This window comes from Plecotus auritus (assembly GCF_963455305.1).
Source record: "Plecotus auritus genome assembly, chromosome: 3".
Lineage (NCBI taxonomy): Eukaryota > Metazoa > Chordata > Mammalia > Chiroptera > Vespertilionidae > Plecotus > Plecotus auritus.
Window position 1 is genome coordinate 9,701,779 of NC_137772.1, and position 22,529 is coordinate 9,724,307.

At 42.4% G+C, this 22,529-nt stretch overlaps 3 protein-coding genes across 3 annotated transcripts in view; 1 reads left to right on the forward strand and 2 right to left on the reverse strand.

The window, feature by feature from the left end:
- LRP2BP (LRP2 binding protein) overlaps nt 1-484 on the reverse strand; it is a 27,684-nt gene extending 27,200 nt beyond the window's left edge. The window contains exon 1 of the mRNA XM_080661560.1: nt 257-484. The gene's annotated coding sequence lies outside the window, so the exon portion shown is untranslated. The remainder of the gene's footprint in view (nt 1-256) is intronic.
- On the forward strand, nt 71-3,475 carry ANKRD37 (ankyrin repeat domain 37). The gene is made up of 5 exons (XM_080661564.1): nt 71-355; nt 546-698; nt 1,758-1,849; nt 2,616-2,819; nt 3,072-3,475. The coding sequence occupies exons 1-5, from the start codon at nt 329-331 to the stop codon at nt 3,073-3,075; spliced, it is 480 nt and encodes a 159-aa protein (XP_080517690.1). The 5' UTR covers nt 71-328; the 3' UTR covers nt 3,076-3,475.
- UFSP2 (UFM1 specific peptidase 2) lies at nt 2,570-20,805 on the reverse strand. Its single transcript, XM_080661555.1, has 12 exons — nt 20,725-20,805; nt 17,617-17,695; nt 16,767-16,950; nt 16,619-16,685; nt 13,877-14,034; nt 13,294-13,486; nt 11,875-12,021; nt 10,009-10,173; nt 9,684-9,808; nt 7,563-7,639; nt 6,555-6,679; nt 2,570-3,828 (listed from the first exon to the last, which is right to left on the reverse strand). The coding sequence occupies exons 1-12, from the start codon at nt 20,725-20,727 to the stop codon at nt 3,742-3,744; spliced, it is 1,410 nt and encodes a 469-aa protein (XP_080517681.1). The 5' UTR covers nt 20,728-20,805; the 3' UTR covers nt 2,570-3,741.
- Between the last annotated feature and the right edge of the window lie 1,724 nt (nt 20,806-22,529).

The following is a 22,529-nucleotide window of genomic DNA, read 5'->3' on the forward strand; positions in this document are numbered from 1 at the left end:
CTCCCCGTGGCCAATCGGCTGGCGGGCCCGCGCCGCTTCCTCCCCCTCCTCCCTCCTCCTAGGCAGCTGCGCCAGGTTCTGGGTTGCACGTGTCAGTGTTTGTGTACGTGCTGCAGCCGCGGGGCTGGGACAGGCAGTGCAGCCAAGGGGTAAGGCTGCTGGGGCGCGGCCAGAGCTGGGGCGCGGCGGCGAGGGCCGGTCCCCCATCCCGCCGACTTCAAATTCCCTCGCACTTGGGCGGCTGGTGCACACTTACCTGCCAGTCTGCCGCCGAGTGCCCCACCGCTCTGCAAGCCCGACGACTCCTGCCCTCTGCTTCAGGCGGAAAATGCTGTTGCTTGATTGCAACTCAGAGGTGAGACTCAGACCCTTTTTGTCCCGCAGGCTGAAGCTTCCAGATGTCTGTCTTCTTGGGAGCGCTAGCGAGGGTGACTGCGGAGTGACCACTGGGCGCTGCCTCTGTAGAGTTGGAAGGTTTTCAGCCCCAGGAGGGCGTGGGGCTGGACAGAGGCAAGAGGGGTGCTGGAGCTGCTCTCTTCCTGCAGGTGGAGAATCTGACGCATCTGCTGGCGGCCGGGGCCTCGGTCAACGCACCCCCGGATCCCTGCGAGCAGTCGCCTGTCCACTTGGCCGCAGGTGGCGGCCGGGCTTGGTTTCTTCTCTGGCAGCTGCAGACGGGCGCGGACCTCAACCAACAGGTAACTGAGTAACTGTTACTGTGCGCAACCCTCCGCCCCACCCCAAATCCACACAAACATTTCTTAGTCTTCAGGGCATTCAGTTCAGTTGTTAGAACATGTCTATGTAGCGATGTCCAATAGAGAAATATACGAGACACGTATGTAACTAAAATTTTTGTAGTAGCTACAATAATGAAGTAAAACGAAACATGAAATTAAACTTATAATTTAAACCAACTTATCCACAATATTAACATCTCAGTATAAAACATTACTGAGATACATTTTCTTTTCGTATGTCTTTTCAATCCGGTGTGTATTTTATATTTACAGCGCATTTCAGTTCAGGCAAGCAATATTTCAAGTGCTCATTAGCCATATATATGCCTACTGGCTCCTACATTGGACAGCATATACAGGTCTGCAATTTCAAAAAGGAACACTTTCTGTGTTATCAAATTAGAAGTCTCAGTATAGCAACTGAAATATTTGTGAGGCATGCTCACAACTATTACAATTTTCTACGTAACTTTTTCTTTGTTATTTCTCACCTGGGAATATTTTTTCCTTTTGAGTTTTAGAGAGTGGAAGAGAAGGGGGAGAGAGACAGAGAGAAACATTTGATGTGAGAGAGACACACCCATTGGTTGCCACTTGCAGGTGGGGCTTGGAATCCGCCCTGGGACCTTTCAGTCTGCTGGCTACTGAGCCAACTAGCTGGGGCTCTATATAACTTTTTTATGGTAGACTACATCTTCCATTGAATATTAAAGTATGGTGAATTTTAAATTGCTTTTTTTTTTTACTTCCATATAGCTCTATCTTATTTTTATTCACTTAAATTTTAATGTGCTGTGACTGCACACGTTTTTACTAATGAAAGCTTTGTATTTAATAACATACCAAGAGGACCTTATTTAAAAAAAAAAAAACTTGAATTAAAAAATTCAGCCCAGTACAGTGCAGGTCCAACTAGCTTCCTCACATAGGTTCCTCAAACGATAATTAGACTTCACCCACCAACTTCCAAAGAAAGTATTTTGGAGAGAGACTAAAATGTGTTGTCTTATATTTGAGGATGTGTTTGGAGAAGCTCCACTCCACAAGGCAGCAAAAGTGGGAAGCCTGGAATGCCTTAGCCTGCTTGTAGCCAGTGATGTCCAAATTGAGTAAGTGTTAAACTCGGTGGCTTTAAGTTGGATTAAATGAATCAGACTTCTGAAGCTTAATTACATGTGCTTTTAAAAAAGATGCTTGTTGCCCTAGCCGGTTTGGCTCAGTGGATAGAGCATCCGCCTGCGGACTGACGGGTCCCAGGTTCGATTCTGGTCAAGGGCACATGCCTGGGTTGTGGGCTTGATCTCCAATGAAGGGGGGGGGGGAGGGAGAGGCGGGGTGGAGTGTGCAGGAGGCAGCCAATCAATGATTCTCTCTCATCATGGATGTTTCTCTCTCTCCCTATCCTTCCTCTCTGAAATCAATAAAAATATATTAAAGAAAAGATGCTTGTCTAATTGATAATTTAGAGTTATTATTTAAATGTTAACTCAGACTGTTAATATCTGATACTATTCACTTTGAAGAAGTGAAAAGTGGATCCTGAGCAATCAGAGGTGGCAGAATTACACCTTAGTTTTGGTTTAGGAAAATCCATTCAAGTTCTCATGGACTTTCTTGGGTACTTACCCACTGTATTGAACACAGAATACTCTTTCATTCATTCAGAATTGAAATGTCCACTCTGTGTTGGACTCTGCTAGCCACTGAGAACACCATAGTGAACAAAAATGGAATTTCTCTGTGCTTCCTTCACCTCTTCTATTCTGCAGCCAACATTTGTATGAGCCCAAAGCTCCTTGGTTAGAAAGATACTTATTTTAAAAAGGCTAAACAATTGTCAAGCTTTATTTAACTCAATTTTTATTTTAAATTCAGTTTATGTAATAAGAATGGGCAAACAGCTGAAGATCTTGCTTGGTCATGTGGATTTCCAGAATGTGCCAAGTTCCTTACAGCAATTAAACGTATGCAGACAAAAAACCCAAGTGAACCATCCAAGAGAGAGCACTGTGTTCCGGTGCTCGGACAGAAACGAAGTTTTGCGAGTGCAGGAAATGCAAGTGGGAAAAGGAAGTGTCCGTAAGTAACTCAGTTTCTTCTTTCTTCCTTCCTCAGGGGTCTTTTATTTGGCACAGAAATTATTGTTTCACTTAAATATTGGCAGTCTTACTTCTAGTGTGGCTTTTTCATTCTCATTAACACATTTTAAGATCGGTTATAGTAACTACTATAGTAACTACTAGAAAAGACAAAGATTGTCCTGCATAGTAGAGGATTGGGGAGATAACCTGTTAAAAAGGACTTTAATGTGAACGTGTTTTTTAACAACAGATGACCGGGGTTGGAGGAGGTGTGAGGAGGCCTTCACTTCGCGCAGACCTGCTGCTCGGCTACAAGCCATGGCTTTTGCTCATCAGGTGTCTACACTCCTTCTAAGAAGGAGGAGAACTTTCTTCTAAGCGAAGATAACATTGATGAATACATGTATTTACATGCCTACAATATTGTGGTTGCACATGCTTTGTCTATTAAGTTCTTAAAGGAATGTCTAAAGACTAAATTCTGTTTTTGGGTAGTATTTATAACCTTTGGATAAAATCAAGGTTAAACCATCAAACTACACCCAGGATTCATTTGAAAATTAAACTTGTTTTTTATTAACAAATTTATAATAAACTTTACTACAGCCTTTGAGTCCAAGATATCTATAATAATAAAAGCATAATATGCAAATCGACCGAATGGCCAAACAGAACCACCGTCTGGACGACCATGCTACTATGACACCCACTGGCGCCAGGCCAGCCAAGGCAGGTGCAACGCGATTGGTCACCCACAGAGGGAGGCCCAGGCCACCGACCAGTGGGCTGCAGCGGGTGTGCAGGGCCTACCTCTTTGGGGCGATCGATCATGGGGCTTCCAGACTGCGAGAGGGCACAGGCCGGGCTGAGGGATCCCCCCCACCCCGAGTGCACGAATTTCGTGCACCGGGCCTCTAGTTTTAAATAATGTTTGGTCGCTGAGGAAGACATAAGTTATAGTATGCATCCTTATTCCAGAAGTCTGGACCCTTCCATCCACACCAGCCCTAGATTGGGAAAAGGGAAAGGAAAACATTTTACAAAGTTACAGGACTATAGGACCAAAACTGTAAATTTTTTTTTTATATATTTTATTGATATTTCACAGAGAGGAAGGGAGAGGGATAGAGAGCTAGAAACATCGATGAGAGAGAAACATCGATCAGCTGCCTCCTGCACACCTCCCACTGGGGATGTGCCCGCAACCAAGGTACATGCCCTTGACCGGAATCGAACCCGGGTCCTTTCAGTCCACAGGCCGACGCTCTATCCACTGAGCCAAACCGGTTTCGGCCAAAACTGTAAATTTTACCATCCTGCTCCATTAGGATCTTGAAATAAGACTCTTAAGTACCTATATAATTCAAAGATCCAAATTTGTATAAAGCATAGAAAAGTAATTTATTTGGGTCCCTTTCAGATAGAATAAAAAAATTAATTATACTGTATTTAATCAGAAATCAGTAAAAAAAGGAAAAGCTTCCTATGGTAACTACTGCTGTAAATTCCACGTTTTATTGATGCTAAGATGTACAGTTTTGCCATTCTGGCAGGTAGTGGCATGGGGCAGTTTAAGTGGCAGTCTGTTTGCCTTAGTCCATAAAAGACTGCTATGTACCATGCAGAGGCATTATAGTTATGAGGAAATATGGTCGTGAGAAATCTGAGCCTGCCCTTTGAGTGGCATTCATTTTCCTCAGGCTGTAATCATTTCCACTTTCCATTCTTCATGTCAGCATTCATCCTTTTCTCCAGCAGAGAAAATTACTTTCAAACAAAATCTCATTGTGAATATAAAAGTTTATCAAATTTCTTCTAGGGCCATTGATTTATTTTCTTAAAGACCCAGCTAACAACTTGTCTGTGTTGTATGATTATGAAATGAAATGCTTTGTTTGCTAAATACTTGTGAGGAGGCTAGCTAGGACTCTTAAAATACCACTGAGTGCGGGACAAGCCTGGTCTTACTCCTTACCCTACCTAACTCGGAGGCTGCAGGGTGCTGTCGGGCCTACAGTCAAAGTTCAGACCTCCTCCAAAAGAGAGTGTGTTAGCTGATTCTTTAGTGTGGAGGCCAGAGAGGTGAGTTAGAGATGCTCTTTAGTGTTTGTTTTTTTCTTTTTCTGATTGCAAAAAATAAGATACACATTATAAAAATTCAAATGACATGAAAGTAAAACATTAAAAAAACCTTCCCTCCCAGTCAGTCCTACTGACCCTGCTCCCAGCTGTTAAATTTGGTTTGTGGCCCGGCTGGTGTGACTCAGTGGTTGAACATCAAACTATGAACCAGGAGGCTATGGTTCGATTCCCGGTCAGGGCACATGTCTTGGTTGCAGGCTCAATCCCTAGTAGGGGGCGTGCAGGAGGCAGCCAATCAGTGATTCTCTCATCATTGATGTCTCTCTTCTCTCCCTTCCTCTTTGAAATCAATAATATATTTTTTTAAATTTGGTTTGTTTGAGACATGTTGCTATACATATAAGCTTTTTATTATCGACTATTTTCAGCAAAACTTCCTCTAATAATTTTAATGTCCTAAAATCTGTGTTCTTCATGATAAATAGGAAAGAAAGCTTATACTATCTCAGTTTAATCTTCCTGTGATCCTTTCACACATGTAGGCCTTCTCCAGGTAACCAGGCTCAATTTTTTTTTTAAGGGACGTGGGTAGAGAGGGTGCCAAAACTAGAGACTGATGGGAGTGGAGGGGGGAGCCGTGCTTTCCCTTGAGGGGACTGGCCGGGAATGTCAAGCAGGAAAGCTCCACAAGAGGGTAAAGCGGCAGAGGGAGACCTTCCCCGTGGCCCTGCTATAGACTGATTGTTTGTGTCCCTTCGAAGTTCATAGGTTGAAACCTAATCCCAATGTGATAGTTGGAGGTGAGGCCTCTGGAGGGTGACTAGATTATGGGGGTGGAGCCCTCACAAATGCGATTAGTGCCCTCTTTAAAGAGGCCCCAGAAAGGTCCCTCATCTCTCCTACCATGTGAACACAGTGAAAAAGACAGCTGCCTATGAACTAGGAAGTGGGCCTCACCAGACAGCTTATCTGCTGGCGCCTTGATCTTGGATGCCCTAGCCCCCAGCACTGTGAGAAACAAATGTCAGATTTTTATAAGTCACCCAGTCTGTGTATTCTGTATAGCAGCCCAAGTGGACTCAGTGCCTTAGATTCCTGAGTCAAGTAAGAGTCAACAGTTCTGCACTGATGGCCAGGCCCTGGCTTCATGGTTTCTTATATGCACTACCGTTATTCTGTTCAAATCCTTTACAGCATGAGATTAAGTTATAGGTAAATAGCTGAAGAGTAGTCAGGCCTCCACAATGTCCAGCGTACTGCTTAGCTATTTTTGGTTAATTCTAAAATTATAAAGGTTTTATACTTTACTCTCCTACTTCAAGGCACTGATAGACCTCAATACATTTGTTTGTGCAAAGCTGAAAAATCTCCAAAGGAATACATGTATGAGCTTTGTGCTCCATTATTAAGTTCAGTAACTGAGAACATTTTTATAAACCTAACCCAAATTGTTTCTTTTGCAATTTACTTTATTTCCCTCTTATCCTCCTTATCTAGAGAGACAGCCATTCACCACAGCCCCAGATGCCTCCTTATAATGAGGGTCGTTGCCCTCGGTTTATTATCCGTCCTCCTATTAACAGCCACTGCACTATCCTTTGGCTCTGGTTTCTTTGTCTTGCATCTAAATTTGTGTTAAACAGATACTTACCTTTTCCAAAATAACCTGCAGATCTTCAGCGCCTGTATAATGTGGATCTAAAATCAGAAATTTTATCTGCCCTGTGATCTCATTCCATGCAACTCCCAGTATCGTGTGGGCCAAAACTCCTCCCCCTAGAGAAGAGAAAATATAAAATATGAGAAGCATACATTAATCTCAACTTCCTTTTCAATTTTAAAAGATTGCTTTGCCTATTAATTTATCTAACAGCATTAAAATTTTCTAGCCTACATTGTAAAAGACCACAATGTCAAATACACTCTGAAAAGATAAAATTACATCTTCAAGATAGAAAAGATTCAATCATATCTATAATCAGGTTTATATTCCACTGCCATATCCATGGAATTACCTAAACTGGATTTAGAAAGGGCCACAGAGGGTCTACCAGTAAACTCCTCCCACCAGAGAAACAGTCACTGCTGTGGTCCACTCAGCGAGGGCGTGCTGTCTCCAAGGAGACAGCCATCCACTCATTCAGTTCTTTCTGATATTCTGCTGAAATCTGCCTTCCTCCACTTCCTACACACACCCGTTGAGCTTTCCTCTGCCATCACAGGATCCACCTTGTTCCTCAGAGAATATGAATCTTTGGATGAACTAATCCAATCCTCTTATTTTACCCATAAAGCCCAGAGAGATTAAGCCATCTGCAGTAATGGAATACCGCCGGCCAAGTTAGTGACAGACCCGGGACTTAGGATGCTCATGCCTCTTTTTCATGATGCTTTCAACCCTTTTAACTATATGCACACCTTTATCATTTACCTTCTTAGCATTTTCTTCTGGTTATTATAACCTTTTCTATAACGTTCCTTCCGCCTTGCACATTTAAAAATCTCCAAAGGAATTCGGAGGTCAGTGTGTATGGTGTAAAAGCTAATTTTAAAATGGTTTAAAATGACTGATTTTACGTGACATTAAACATTTATACTAATGGTAAGTTTTACATTCTCTCCACGCCACCTAAGAGCCCAGGGTGTCCCAAACTCGTACCGATCATCACTGGAGTTCCTTCACTCTGGAAGTGATTAGCCAGTGCCCGTCCCTGAGAGGCCATTTCCGAACCCTGGCTGGAAAGAAACCGTTTTTCTATTAGATGAATCATTTCGGACACTGAGGTCATATAAATGGGGCCATTTTTGCTTTCTTTCTTGATTAAAAAAATACCCAAAACCATAAAGCCCAGCCTGTGTGGCTCGGTAGTTGAGCATCAACCCATGAATCTGGAGGTCACCAGTTGGATTCCTGGTCAGGGCCTGGTTCCTGGGGGGGGGGGGGGGGGGGGGCAGGGGGGGGAGGGGGTGTGCAGGAGGCAGCCACCTGATAGTTCTCCCTCATGGATGTTTCTATCTCTATCCCTTTCCCTTCCTCTCTGAAATCAATAAAAACAGTAAAAAACACACACAAACCCACCCATATGATTTTAAGTGCAGTTAAGTGGTTAGGAACTGACTGAGCAAGTTAAAGCAATATAACATTTCTAAATATTTAAGGCCATTCGAAACGCCAGGAAAGAAGCAAGACTACCTTGATGCTTCAACGTCTGGAACTGCACAAAGGAGGTCTGGGTTTTCAACATGAGAGTGAAAGTGGTCACCTGGATACCCAGGGGGCCCCTATGGGTGGATTTATTTCAGAAGAACCAGTTTCAAATCCTGGGTTCTTGTCTTCATGCTGTCAGACTCTGAGTCTATATTTCCTCATCTTTAAATTGGGACCATAATACCTGCCCTGTCTACAGGACAGGAAAGTCCAGGACTAAAACAGACAATATCTGTGAAGCCAGTGTGAAAGGTAAAACATGTTTTCAAGTACAACATATCTTATTTTTTAAATTGATTTTAGAGAGGAATGGAGGGGGAGGGAGGGAGGGAGGGAGGGAGAGAGAGAGGGGGGGGGAGGAACATCAATTTGTTGTCCCACTTATTTATACATTCATTGGTGGTTTCTTGTATCAGGACAACGCTTTAACCAACTGAGCCACCCGGCCAGGGCAACAACATAATGTTTTTAGGGAATATTACAATTTGTACTGTTGAGAAGACAAAGACGGACAGATAGAGACTTTTTTAGAATTGAGGTGTCAGGTGGTGTTAAACCTTAGCTCTTACCTAGTAAGGAACGTATAATGTTTTAATGTGCCAAAACTTCCACTTTTTAACTTTTAATCAGCTATATTTCACTACTTAGCCTATCATTTATTTATTGGCACTGATTTCCACAGCCAATCCAGACTGCAATAGTGAAACCAAATGTATTAAAGTACTTGGCTAAATAAGGATAAAGTTACTATATTTACAAGGTTGTCATAATAGAAAATATATTTAAAACATAAGTTCACAAAAGGAAGGAGCTAGTTATTGTCCTAGAAATCAATAGTATTGCCCTGGCTGGTTTGGCTCAGTGGATAGAGTGTCAGCATGTGGACCGAAGGGTCCCAGGTTCGATTCCGGTTGAGAGCACATGTCCGGGTTGTGGGCTCGATTCCCCAGTAGGGGGCGTGCAAGAGACAGCCAATCAATGATTCCCTATCATCATTGATGTTTCTATCTCTCTATCCCTTACTCTCTGAAATCAATAAAAATATAATTTTTTTAAAAAGAAATCAATAGTACTTAATTTAGATTTGCTCATAGCTTAATGTTGGAATTATGGTTAAGCTATATTGGAAAAAGTGAAATGAATATTTTATTCAGACACATAATTAGTTTATTAACATCTTGAGAAAAAGTGCAAGAGGTAAACAAGAAGGTCAGTCATAGATCAACATTTGATTTTCTCCTTTCAAGACTTTTTAAAAACTTGAGCATAAAAAAACTTGATTTTCTTTAACTACACTCAAAGTTGACATATATCCAAGTTTTTCTCTTCTCGGCTAAAAGTAGGCCTCAACCATATAAGTATGTATTATAGATCATAAACTCCAAAGTCTTCTGAAGATTAACTAAAAAAAATTTAGAGTTAAAAAGTGAGATTTATAAAGTAATCAGACAATGTGGAGGAAGAGAAAGGAGTGAAAACAAATGTGGGGGAAAGATAAAATTTTTCTGTTATTTTAATAAAACGACAATCTCAATTTGAAATGATGTCTTTACTTTCTTAGAATGACCTTACCTGACAAACAGTATTTTTGAAGTTATGCCAATTAGTTGGTTCAGTACCAGCTGTACCTCGATAGACCCAATCCATTGCCGTGATCCCACAAATGTTGCTGGTTTGTCCCCGGCATCAACTAGAGCCTTTTTGTATTGAAAATACAAAAAAATCCATACACAAGACAGCTATTAAAATTACATGTAGGCCTTTTCCCTGATTAGCAGGACACATTTTTCCTTCAAAACAGAAATCAGTCTGTACTATGAGTTAATAATAATTAATGGTACATTAAGGGCTACTGAAATGTACACGTGCTCATCATGTAAAATGGCATGTTCTGTACCTGCTGGATTTCTCTGTGTGTCGGAATGGACCTCTCTGTGTATCCCTGGTGTTTGAACCAAGAGCAGATGGTCTGCAGCGATCGGTAGGCACAGCCCCAGCCGTTGTCATCCATCCGATCCTGCATGTAATGATGATAACCATACAGGCCCTGGACCACATAAACCTATATAAAAAGAATAGAGTGTGAGAGAGAAAACATTTATATAATAATCTACTAGAAAACCATCAAGAGGTACTGTTTGAGACTCTGAGTTTTGTATTTCCTACTCTGTGATTCTATGCCTCACAGAGTAAGACTTTTAACTAGAAGTAAGTGTCTCAAGATTTCCTATATAAGCACAATAAAGGAAATCACTTTGATCACTGACATGCTGACTAAAGATGCATTTGTATGTAAGTGTGAGTGCCCAGCCAGGTCTCTATGGGAAGCAGGTGGAACAGCTGTCCTAAGGGCACTCTGCCGGCCAGGCCTAGCAGTGGCCCCCTAACTCCTCTAGGGTAGACACAGTGTCATATGTTCATTTTTACTTCTTAAGATTTCCTTACAGAGCACCTGGAGACTGAGCAGGTACTGAATAAATGCCACAACAGGATGGCCAATCGCGTTTCCTGCCGTGGGAATCCGAAGGTGCAGAGTGAATTGGGCAGAAAGGAGCAGGGTATGAAGCTGAAACAATGCATACTGTGAGCAGCGACAAGGAAGTAGGAAAAGCTACACATAAGCAGCAACAACGAGGAAACAGAAGCTCTGAGGCTGAGAAAAGACAGAGTCGAGAGAAGGCACAGGCCAGTGGGGATCAACAGCAGACAGCAGCAGAGAGGCCACCAAGGATCCATGTGGGCCTGAGACTGAGGCAGCGGCTCTGTGCTAGCAGGCCAGCTGTGCAAACATGCCTATCTTAGATGCCACAAGATCTTTTCTAATTGGCCTACATGCATCCTTAAAGGGACCCTTCCCCTCGCTCCTTATTTCAGCAACTTCAGTGAAGATCTACGCTTTGCAAGCAGGTACATACTGCATAGAAAAACACCGTAGGGTCTCGCCCTAACCGGTTTGGCTCAGTGGATAGAGCGTCGGCCTGTGGACTGGAAGGTCCCAGGTTCGATTCCAGTCAAGGGCATGTACCTTGGTTGCAGGCACATCCCCAGTGGGAGGTGTGCAGGAGGCAGCTGATGGATGTTTCTCTCTCATCGATGTTTCTAGCTTTCTATCCCTCTCCCTTCCTCTCTGTAAAAAATCAATAAAATATATTACAAAAAAAAAGAAAAGAAAGAAAAACACTGTAGGGTCTTATTAGACTTCTGCTACAGCGTGGTTTGGGTAGAATATGCTCTTTTTTTAAAAAAATATATTTTATTGATATTTTACAGAGAGGAAGGGAGAGGGATAGAGAGCTAGAAACATCGATGAGAGAGAAACATCGATCAGCTGCCTCCTGCACACCTCCCACTGGGGATGTGCCCGCAACCAAGGTACATGCCCTGACCGGAATCGAATCCAGGACCCTTTAGTCCGCAGGCGGACGCTCTATCCACTGAGCCAAACCGGTTTCAGCAGAATATGCTCTTAATTAGCATGATTTCTCAGGTTCAGAACGAAAGTAAAATTGGACAAGCCTATAAAGAAGTCGGGGAATGGAATTTTAGTGAGAGAAATGTGCTCCATGCTAGCTATTCCTAACCCTTTTAGACCACTGTGAATTACTGCTATCTTAAGCACTTGATTATTGAAAGAAATGGATGATAAATTATGTTTTAGGGGTGACATACATTGTGAATCAATCCTTACAGATTCCACTGGGTACAAACAAAAACCGAATGACAATGATGATCAGCTGACTCCCATAAGAATTATTAAACTCACCATACCAGTCTCCATGTTGGGTGGACTGAGATAAGCGTGTGGATTTCTAATGTAACCATCTTTGTATGGTTCATCTGGAAAGTGATAAGCATTAGACCTTTTGAAATAAGGTCTGTCATGAGGCAGGTTGAAGAGATCGTGTAACTCCTAAAGGAAGTCAGAATCAATAGGGAAAAACAGTTAAACGATTTAGATTTCTAGTCAATAAACTCAAACTAAAGATATAAAACAAAATTATGTATCAGTTGTGAGTTATCAAATACCCTTACGATTTAATTCACTAAGTCAAAGAGTGTGAGAACAAACTAAAACCAAACAAGATTTATTTTTGCTTATCTATGTGTGTGGGTAGAAACTGAAACACAGAAAAATGAAAATAATTTGTTAAATGTGAGAGCACTGAGATCATTTAACATTAGCTATCTGTTATAACACGGTCTGTTAAAATACATCCAGGATAAAGACTGGTTTTGAAACAGCCTTGTGAGTAAATTATAACTAACAATGATATAATTATTTTAAAAAGTCATGCTTAGAGTACTTAACAAGTATAAGGGGTAGTGATTAAATTTCAGAGTAGAAATTGGTGGTATGAAACCAACCTATATGGCACTGAAATAAAAATACACGTTTAAAATGCAAAAATATTCCCAATAGTAATAGTTACTTGGAAAAGTTGGACATTTTCTTCTTCATATCTTCTGTGTACTCTAGCAGTTTGAAGGGGATCATGAGCTCATGGAGCTGTTGCCTCTACATATCACTTCATCTAGCCCAGAGGTGTACAGAGGTTCCATTTCTCAGGGACATGAGAGGGCATCTCAGGAAGAGACTTTGATGTGGCCCGACAAGGCCACACATAAAAAGTATGTGCTCTAAAACCAGTCATTTTGTCAGTAAACATCATTGCTTTGAGTGCTGACCATGTTTTCTTCAAAGGCCTCTAATAAAACCCAAAGAAGCCTGGGGCGTGGAGGAGGGGTGGAGTATTCCTGTAACTCCTAACTAGGATTAGCATGAATCCTAACTGCCCTCCCCTAACTGTAATCTCTCACAAACTTGGAAGGAATGAAAGGGAAAGGAATTTATTAATACTCATCAGATTCTCTAGGGATGGAAGCACATTTCAATTCTTCATTTCATTATGGGAAACTAAATAGTTTCATAGAACATATGAACCACACTGAGCACATAAAATTCAAATGTTACATATGGGTTTCACATATTTTTTCACTCGAAATACTTAAAAGAGAAGTTCCATGAGAACAGAAATGAAATAATAGGTAGAATTAATAGTCAGGCTCTCCACTTTAAAATTACTAGTAAATCGTAAAATAATTTCCCTTTATTAGAAATACGTAATTAACTATGAAATGGATGACAGCCTTATATTTCTAAGAGTACATGGCTTGGTCTCACCTCTCTGTAGGCCTGCAGCTGCCCATCTGGAATTCCCGATGGATATGAAATCGTCACAAGACTTTTTCTCCCCGGTAATAAAAAGTGCAGTGGTTCAGGGACCACAATGGAGGTTCCTTTCATATATTTCAAAATGCACTTTTCCATATCAGTTAGCTGATTATGAATCGCATCCACTAGAAGTTTACGAACCCTGTGGGGGAAAATATACAAGTGCATTAACAGAAGTTACAGTGGCTCTGATAAATGATAAATGCGTGTGGAGTTAATATATCCCTAATGTAGTACAAAAAAACCCACTTGATTGGGCCAGGTTAATTAAAGGAAGTCTAACTTATGAAAGTTAAATAAACTGTTTCTTCTGTGTAGATAAAGGGAAAACCTTATACTACGTGTTACAGACAACCCTACTTCCTCCAAATACTTAATTACTAGATGTCTCTTACTAAAAAACAGGGAGTAAATCACACTAAAAACTACAACCACCACCCTGGATGTGCCTACACGTGACTTAGAAGTGGACTCTGTCACGTTGGGGCAGGGTCCTCACTGACATGGGGCAGGAGTACTCTGGAATACCTACTCTCCCCATGCTTCTTCGGGGGCAACAGATAAAACGGCATCGACCGGCAACGTCATGGTAACATAGTGGTGTCCTCCGATTTCTCTTTCAATGACGGGGGTTACGGCGGTCTGAGAGGTTGACATTTCCAGCATGAGATCTATGTTGACTACTTGATGCTATAAAGATAAACAGGAATAGTCAACTTACAGCACAGTGAACACTAAATATAAAAGGGCTAAGCAAAAGGACTTTTTAAGGACCAAAGCTACAGTAAGTCGTTTAAACGCTCAAATCTTAACAAAAATTATTCTCTGCTTCAAAATAACGTGAGGAGCCCTAACTGGTTTGGCTCAGTGGATAGAGCGTCGGCCTGCGGACTCAAGGGTCCCAGGTTCGATTCCAGTCAAGGGCATGTACCTTGGTTGCGGGCACATACCCGGTAGGGAGTGTGCAGGAGGCAGCTGATCGATGTTTCTCTCTCATCGATGTTTCTAACTTTCTGTCCCTCTCCCTTCCTCTCTGTAAAACAATCAATAAAATATATTAAAAAAAAAATAAAAAAATAACCTGAGGAGATGTGGCTGGTGAGTGGGGAGTGAAGATGAAATCAGACTGTGTACTGATAAACCTGAGTGCTGGTATAGGTTCACCAGGGTTCATTTTATTAATCTCTAGACTTAATTAAAAAAAGAAATCCAATGAACAAGATACAATAAGCACACACTGAAGGAACTTTCAAACTATGGACGCCTGCTCTAAAGACATGGAGAACTACAAATATTGAATTCTATTACCAGGATTGGTTCTGACTGGCATGGAAGGCGAATTCTCTTTTTGTATATGAACAAATGCAGAAAAATACTGAGGCTACTGGAAGCCAGGTTTCTCACAGGGAAAAGGTTAGGAACTGTGTGAGGCTGAAACAGAACTGGAGGTATAGACATGATTTACATAGATAAATATGAGTGTATGTGTGTATATGAATAGTATGGATTTGTACATGTGCACGCTCCTTGGAGGAATGGCTGACTCCTGAGTTGGATCAGGGAGAGTACATGATGTGCCTGAACAGCTTGTGGAAAAAGGTAGGAAGTTCTGAAAAATAGTGTCAAAAACCACTGGCGCTCGCTTGAAGAAGTTTCTATGGGCCAAATGTTGGAAAATGCGAGCCTCAATTGCCTAATAACAGTAACAGATTATAACTCATTGCATAAAATAAGAATCCATGCTTCTGTGCAGAGAACCCATAAATAAGGAAAAGCTCTCCTCATAGTCTTCCTGTCATCTAATAAATGTAACATTTAGATATGAAATGATAGAAAAAGCGCCACTTTGCAACGATCAGCTTAATGCTGGATTCTGGCAAAATGATCAGTTGATGCTAGAAGAGGCAGCATTTGATGAGGAAGAGGATATATACATAGTCTTGAATTATCTTCTCACGAGATACTTCCTAATTATAAGGGGAAAAATGGTGCCCTCACAGTGGAGAAAAGTGGCAGATACCACATTAAGTGACTGAAGTTACTATCACCAACACTAGGGTAGCACATGCCTCTTCAATCCGATGTGCCGAGAAGAGCACAATATTACCTCTGGGTATTCCCACCAACAATGCACAACCTGGATTTAATCAGGAGGAAGAGTAAAACAGTCTACAAAATAGCTGACCAGTACTCCTCAAAAGGTCCAGCTCCAAGTATGGGTGATTCTCAAATAACTATTTACAGCCCACGATTCTTGTGTACACTTCAGATTGGTAAAACCAACTGCTCCTGGGGACACCTCACTGCTGTCTGAGACATGACCCGAACCAACCTCAACTTCCATTTTTACTCAAGCAAGAAATGGTCATCCCACATCCAGTTAGTTTCCAAGTGTAATCCACTTTATCCCCCAAATACCTCTTGTATTCTTTCCCTCCTCTCTTTTTTTTAAAAAATATATTTTATTGATTTTTTACAGAGAGGAAGAGAGAAGGATAGAGAGTTAGAAACATCGATGAGAGAGAGACATCGATCAGCTGCCTCCTGCACGCCCCCTACTGGGGATGTACCCGCAACCCAGGTACATGCCCTTGACTGGAATCAAACCTGGGACCCTTCAGTCCGCAGGCTGACGCTCTATCCACTGAGCCAAACCGGTTAGGGCCCCTCCTCTCTTTTACCTTAGCTACTAGTTTAGTTCGGCTTCTCCTGAAGTGTCCCTGGCCCACCTCTCCAACCTCACGTCCACCCTATTTTTCTCTACTAGCCTGGAAAAACACTACAGTCAAATTAATTTCACACAACTTCCTGCCTTGCAGAAGTAGTTCCATTTTTTAAAATCTCCAATATTGGGCAAAGTTTGTAGCGCATGGCAAGCAGGTACTCAATAGTATTGGTTCAAAAATCAACAGAACTAAGAACAGTATGAAGAAAAGTAGATTATTTAGTATCTCACATGGCATAATGTATTACTGTCATGTTTCAGAATGATTCCTTTTATTTATTTTTAAATAATTTGTAAATGTACTCAAGCTGTTTTATTTTTGTGGGGATAAAGAAAACATTCAAAAAAGCGTAAGATAAGTATTATAATGGAGCCAAAGTTTAGATATGAAAAAAGAGATATAATGTCTGGCATGCCATTTATCTTCCTGGACCTCAGTAATCTGATCTATAACAACTAAGAGAGATGGAGTAAATAATTTCTAAGATCTCAACTCCAAATTCAAGGATTTAAAATTTTTACCACTAGGAAGGCAGGTGATTTACTTACCACATCTGGTAACTTTTTGTCTTTCTTCCTCATGAATTTTCGTTTTGTATCTTCTTCCTGTTCCAATCTAAATTTTTAACACACAAAGATGTTTAGAATATGAAATGACATTTTGGAAACATTTCTAGCAACCTTCAAACATACGCACTGGATGAAGCGCAGGAGGGTCTTACAAGCAGAACTATCGGTCAGTTCTCCCGGGATGGTGTTTATGTCGCTGTTAGGCCACACATACACCGAGCTGTGGCGAATTCTGAACACCAGCGCATTTGATGAAAGCTTGGCTGACAGGTCACTCAACACATGTTTTAGTGCCTTCTGGATAAAAATTTCTAAATTAAAAGAATATAAATAGAAGTTAATGAGAAAAGTTTTACACTTTTCAACATGAATGCTTCCAAACACACAAAAGTAGAAGTCAAATTGGCTCCCAAATGTCCATTCCCCAGATTCAATAATTATACAAAATGTTTGCCTTGCTTTTGAAAAAACTGAGATAAAATGCACAGGCCATAAGATTCGTACAATTCAGTTGCTTTTAGTGTATTCACAAGGTTTTACAACCATCACTCTCTAATTCCACAAGATTTTGATGACCCCAAAAGAAACTCTGTACCTACCAGCGGTCGATCCTCATCCCCCCTAGACTTAGTGACAGCAATCGCTAATCTATTTTTCGTCTTTATAGGTTTGTCTATTTTGGACACTTCATATAAGTGGAATCATGTATTATGTGGCCTTTTGTGTCTGGCTTCTTCCACTCAGCACAACAGTGTTACGATTCATCTAATAAGCTCATCTTTTTTGAATTTGTACGGAGGTGGTGGTGTTGGAACACATTGTCTAAGTTTAAATCTAAGTTACATAACTTACTAACTATATGGTCTTGGACAATTCATCCTACCTCCCACACAGTTTCATGTGCAAACTGGTGAGAATCTCAGTCTAGTTCATCATTAATTTTATAGTAAAAAAGGAGAGCTTTTTGGCTGACCTACCATTAGCTGTAGCTAGCTGAAAAGCTAGGTCAAGGCCTCCTCTGATTCTGAAGAGTATATCCACAGTCTCTGAAATCACCTGAGACAAATGAAGCAAAAATTCCATTGTGAAACAAAACAAACTCATCCTTATATAAATTTAAACCTGAATTTAAGTTAAGGCATTAATTAACCTCGTCTTTTCAAATCATTTCACGAATTCTTTTTTTAAAAAAATATATTTTATTGATTTTTTACAGAGAGGAAGGGAGAGGAATAGAGTGTTAGCAACATCAATGAGAGAGAAACACCGATCAGCTGCCTCCTGCACACTCCCCACTGGGGATGTGCCCGCAACCAAGGTACATGCCCTTGACCGGAATCGAACCCAGGACCCTTCAGTCTGCAGGCCGATGCTCTATCCACTGAGCCAAACCGGTCAGGGCATTTCACGAATTCTTTTTATGAAGAAAAAGAAAACAAAACACCCTAAATTCTAAAGCAGGGGTTCTCAACTTTTGTCCCACTCTAGAATCACTTGAGGAACTTAAACTGATTAATTGGTCTGGGGAGGGTCAGCTCCCCCACACCAGTGATTCTTGTGAAAAAGCTGAGGACCACTGCTTTAAGACATATTTCTACTTCTTTTCTTTTTTCCAGTTGTGCCACTGAGTTATAACTCAGAGTGTGTCTTTACACACTGGGCTTAAAGACTCACGGCTTTTGTTTTAATATTGCACTTCTTCAACCCAGTTATCACAACACATCACAAGCCTTTGATGCAAGGCTAGGATGCAGATAGCTCGGCTAGTATCGAGTGCTGTGAGACCACGTTTCTAAATTATAGTCAACAATGGGCTTAACAATGACATGAAAACACCAATGGTAAAGAACGAGTTTAAGAAAGGGACAAAAACACTGAACTTAATATAATAATACTTGGTGGTCAAGATGATGAGAGAAAACTAAGGCATCATTAATGGTGGGAGTACGGACTGCAGAACTCTTCATAAGTCAATGTGGCAATAAGAACCAAAAGCCGTATATTTACATTCTTGGAGTAGTGAGCCTGCATTTACAAATTTAGTCTAAGGAAATCCGCAAAACAAAGATTCAGGTATAAGGATGTTAACCTAAATATCAACAATGGCAGGCGGGTTAAATAATTATGAATATTATATAGCCATGAGAAAACCATGCTTTAGAAGAACATTTCAGACCATAGGAAAATACTTGCAACTTCTAAAGGGGAAAAAGCACTTGTAAAGTGGAATCTATTAGCAGTTCTTAATCTGGGTCCATACGCTGAGTTTAGGTAGTTGAAGACTTATGACAAACGACATGTACCATTTTGTTGGGGGGAGAGGAGGAGGAGAACCTCTGGGAAGAGGTTTCAAAGAGTTCATCAGAGTCTCAAAATATTTCCCAAACAGGCTGACGAACCACACTACATAGTAAGAATCCTATTTTGAAATAAATGAATAAGTACAAACATTTACTGAGCTCTTAAAAATGTAAACGGCACGGTGCTCAATGATTGGACATATATTAACTTCGAATCTCAGAATATGAAGTAGGTTTCATTATTATTCTTGTCATTTACAAATCTCTTGTCACACTTTTAAAAGAGCAACTGCTTTTACTTATTTCATCAATTGTAACCTGTTGAAAAGTCATAACCTTTATCCCTATTCTACTTCTGGGAATTTATTCTAAGAAAATAATCAAGAAAGTTCAATACAAATTTAGCTTCAATGTTGTCCACTTATCATACTCTTGTTCATCATAGCAACGCTCCCTCCCCTCAAAAAACCCCCGCCTAAAGAGCTATCAATAAGAAGCTTGTTAAATAAAGAACAATACTATCCTACAAAACACTATGTATCCATTTGAGCAAAAAATATTTAATGACAAAGAAAGATACTGAAGGAGATAAAAGTTAAAAAGACAGGCTTGAGCAAATTTAACTCGGTGACTTACTGTATGATTTTGCACAATTTAAGGAATCGAGTCTTCCGTAAAATTGGAAAAATCTACAACTTCATAGGATGGCTGTGAAGATTCCATAAAAGGTCACATGTGAAAGCACTAGACTCTCCCTAGACTTCTGAAGAAATATTATTTAAGCTGAGATCTGAAGGATGGGAAGGAATGAGTATGAGCAATTCCAAAGGAGAGATGTGTGTGTGTGGGGGGGGAGGGGTGGGGCGGGTTTGGTGGGGTGGGGTGGGGGCGTGGAAGAGCCCATTCCAGGCGCGGCCCAGGTTGGGGAAGGCCTGCTTAGACGACCAGGTAAGAGACTAGGCAGGTGGTTAGATGATGGTGCAAGGACAAGGACGGCAAGAGTCCAGAGTGAGAATTTACAGCCATGGAGATGTGGACTCCGTAGAGCTTGCTTACTGATCAGATGTTCGGGAGTTGAGAAAAGGGAGATGTCAAGGATGATGTCCAGGTTTTTGGATGCAGGACAGGGTGGATGGTGGCACAAGTAATTGGGGTGGGATCCCTGGAGGAAGAGCAGGTGTGGGGTGAGGTGAGTTGGAAATTCGTCAGTTTTGAACTTTGCTGAGATTGAGATACATGAGCTATCCACGTGGGGCTGCAGTCAGTAGACAGAATAAAAGTAACTCAGAATAAAGGTCTAAGCTGGAGACACAAATCTGGGAGAAAGCACAGGGTGTAAAGAAGGGTGTCCCGGAAGGACAGGGGCAGCAAGACCTGGAGGAACAATTACACGCGAGGGAAACCGGAAGTGTCACATCACTGTTACTAAGGGAAGAGAGTATTTGAAGAAAGTTATTCATCTTCCCAAGATCCAATCCTTCTTCAAAACCTTCAAAAACGCCGAATAATCCGTCGTCCTCAACATGCATTCGCAAGGAGGCGGCGCAGGAAGCGCGTGTCCAAACGCGGCCGACCTGGCGGATCAAGGACTGTGCGGGGCCAGGTCCCTCCGGCCCCAGCGGGGAGGCCGAGGGCAGGACAGGGCGGCCCAAGCCACGGAGTCCGCAGCTGCCATCGTGGGCCCCGGCGGGACTAGCTCCTTCGTGGGCTGTGGAGCCGCAGGCGTGTCGGCCACCGAAGTACGAGGCGGAAACGCCGGGGTCGGTGGCGAGCAGAGGTACTCACCATGTCTGCGACGTGGCGGTGACAGAGACGCTGACGACCGCCCTAAGGCTCAGGAGGCTGGTCTGGAAGTGTCGTCATCGAGGGGCGGGGCCTTGGGGGCGGACTACAACTCCCAGCACGCCCCGCGACATACGTCAAGGGGTGTACCATTCCACAGCTCCCGGAGGATAGATAATAGGGCGGAAAGCAGAAGTCTTATTGTAATTAATTATGCAATAAAGTTTATTAAAACTTAAAAGAATATTTTATTGGTTGAATCATCCGTATCCCCACCCACTCCTAAGTCTTTCCGCGTGTTGCTCGATGAGGATTCGAAGTCTCTACGTGTCCCCCGCAGCGTCCTTGGAATGGATTCCCTTATCCTCCAGGCAACGCGTCACAATAAACACCTGCAGTTCTCCCAGCTTGCGGCTCAGCGGGGCAAGGTCCCGGGTGGGAAGCGTGTGCTTCCTGGTGGCTCGCAGCCCTGGTGGCTCTCCAGCAGCTGAGACGATCTGGTCTGGGTGGTCGGATTGAGTGCCCTTCTGAGAGGTGACTTGCTCGTCGCAGCCGCCAGGTGTTGGCCTTTAAATATCCACCTGCTCTGAGCCTCCGTTTCCCTAATAGGAAATCGTTTCCCTCATCACGTTAGCCAGAAGTTTTCGGCCCCTCCTGCACCCCCCCACCCTCTCCTGCACCCCCCCACCCTCTCCTGCACCCCCCACCCCCGGAACCTTTCTCCATCCTTTCGGAGGGAACTTGGCACGTTCCGCTTGTGTTATACTATGTTCAGTGTAGCTCTCTGGGGCAGCATCTATGCCTTTTAAAATCTCAGTTTTCTGAGCTTCTACCGACGAGCCTTACCCAGAAGAGGGGTTTGCAATGAGTTTGCTAAATAAATGAATAAAGGATTTTGTAAATGTTGCTCAAGAAGAGTTAAGTAGTGGACTCAATGCAGGAACTTCTGTTTTCTTTGTTGCACCAAGTTCTGTGCAGACACTGGGAATCCTATATAATAAAACCCTAATATGCAAATCGACCGAACAGAGGAATGACTCGTTGCTATGATGCACACTGACCACCAGGGGGCAGATGCTCAATGTAGGAGCTGCCCCCTGGTGGTCAGAGTGCTCCCACCGGGAGCACGGCTCAGCCAGAAACTGGGCTCAAAGCTGGCAAGCGCAACAGTGGTGGCTGGAGCCTCTCCTGCTTCCACTGCAGGCAGGCTGTAAGGAGTGAGGGGTCCTGGACTGCAAGAGCCCTGGACTGTGAGAGGGATGTCCACCTGCCGGCTTAGGGGCCTAAGCCGGCAGAAGGATGTCTCCCCCCACCCGCCAGGAGTCCGGGACTATGAGAGAGTGCAGGCTTGGCTAAGGGAACACCCCTGAGTGCATGAATCTCGTGCACCAGGCCTCTAGTAGTGTGATAAAAACCAAGCTCAGACCTTGGTTCCTGCCTCTGTAGAGCCAACAATTGTGTGTGTGTGTGTGTGTGTGTGTGTGGTAAGACAATTGTTAAAGGATCCCTACACGTGGATGTAAAATGATGACCCATTAGGTAACCATGATGAGGGCATGGAAAGAGAAGCACATGTGGCTGTGATAGAGGGAATTACAACCATGAATGAACTAAGTAGTACAAGGTTCAGTGTTAATTGCGGGAACGAAAGGGTTTGGCACAGTGAAGTACTAGCAACCTGCCTGAAGTGTGGATTTTTGTTGGTTTTGTTGTTCTTTGTTTTTATCTTGGTTAGAAAATTGTTCTCTCCCCCCATGAAACCTGAAAAAACGCAGGACCAAGAGGGTGATACCTGTATGTGTTGTGCG

Coding starts and splice junctions, on each gene's coding strand:
- ANKRD37 (XM_080661564.1), top strand. CDS start 329: ATGCTGTTGCTTGATTGCAACTCAGAG. Junction 699..1,757: donor GCGCGGACCTCAACCAACAG/GTAACTGAGTAA, acceptor CTTATATTTGAG/GATGTGTTTGGAGAAGCTCC. Junction 1,850..2,615: donor GCCAGTGATGTCCAAATTGA/GTAAGTGTTAAA, acceptor TTTTAAATTCAG/TTTATGTAATAAGAATGGGC.
- UFSP2 (XM_080661555.1), bottom strand. Junction 13,487..13,876: donor CCCGAAGAAGCATGGGGAGA/GTAGGTATTCCA, acceptor TTTCCCCCACAG/GGTTCGTAAACTTCTAGTGG. Junction 6,680..7,562: donor AGGAACTCCAGTGATGATCG/GTACGAGTTTGG, acceptor TCTCTTCTCTAG/GGGGAGGAGTTTTGGCCCAC.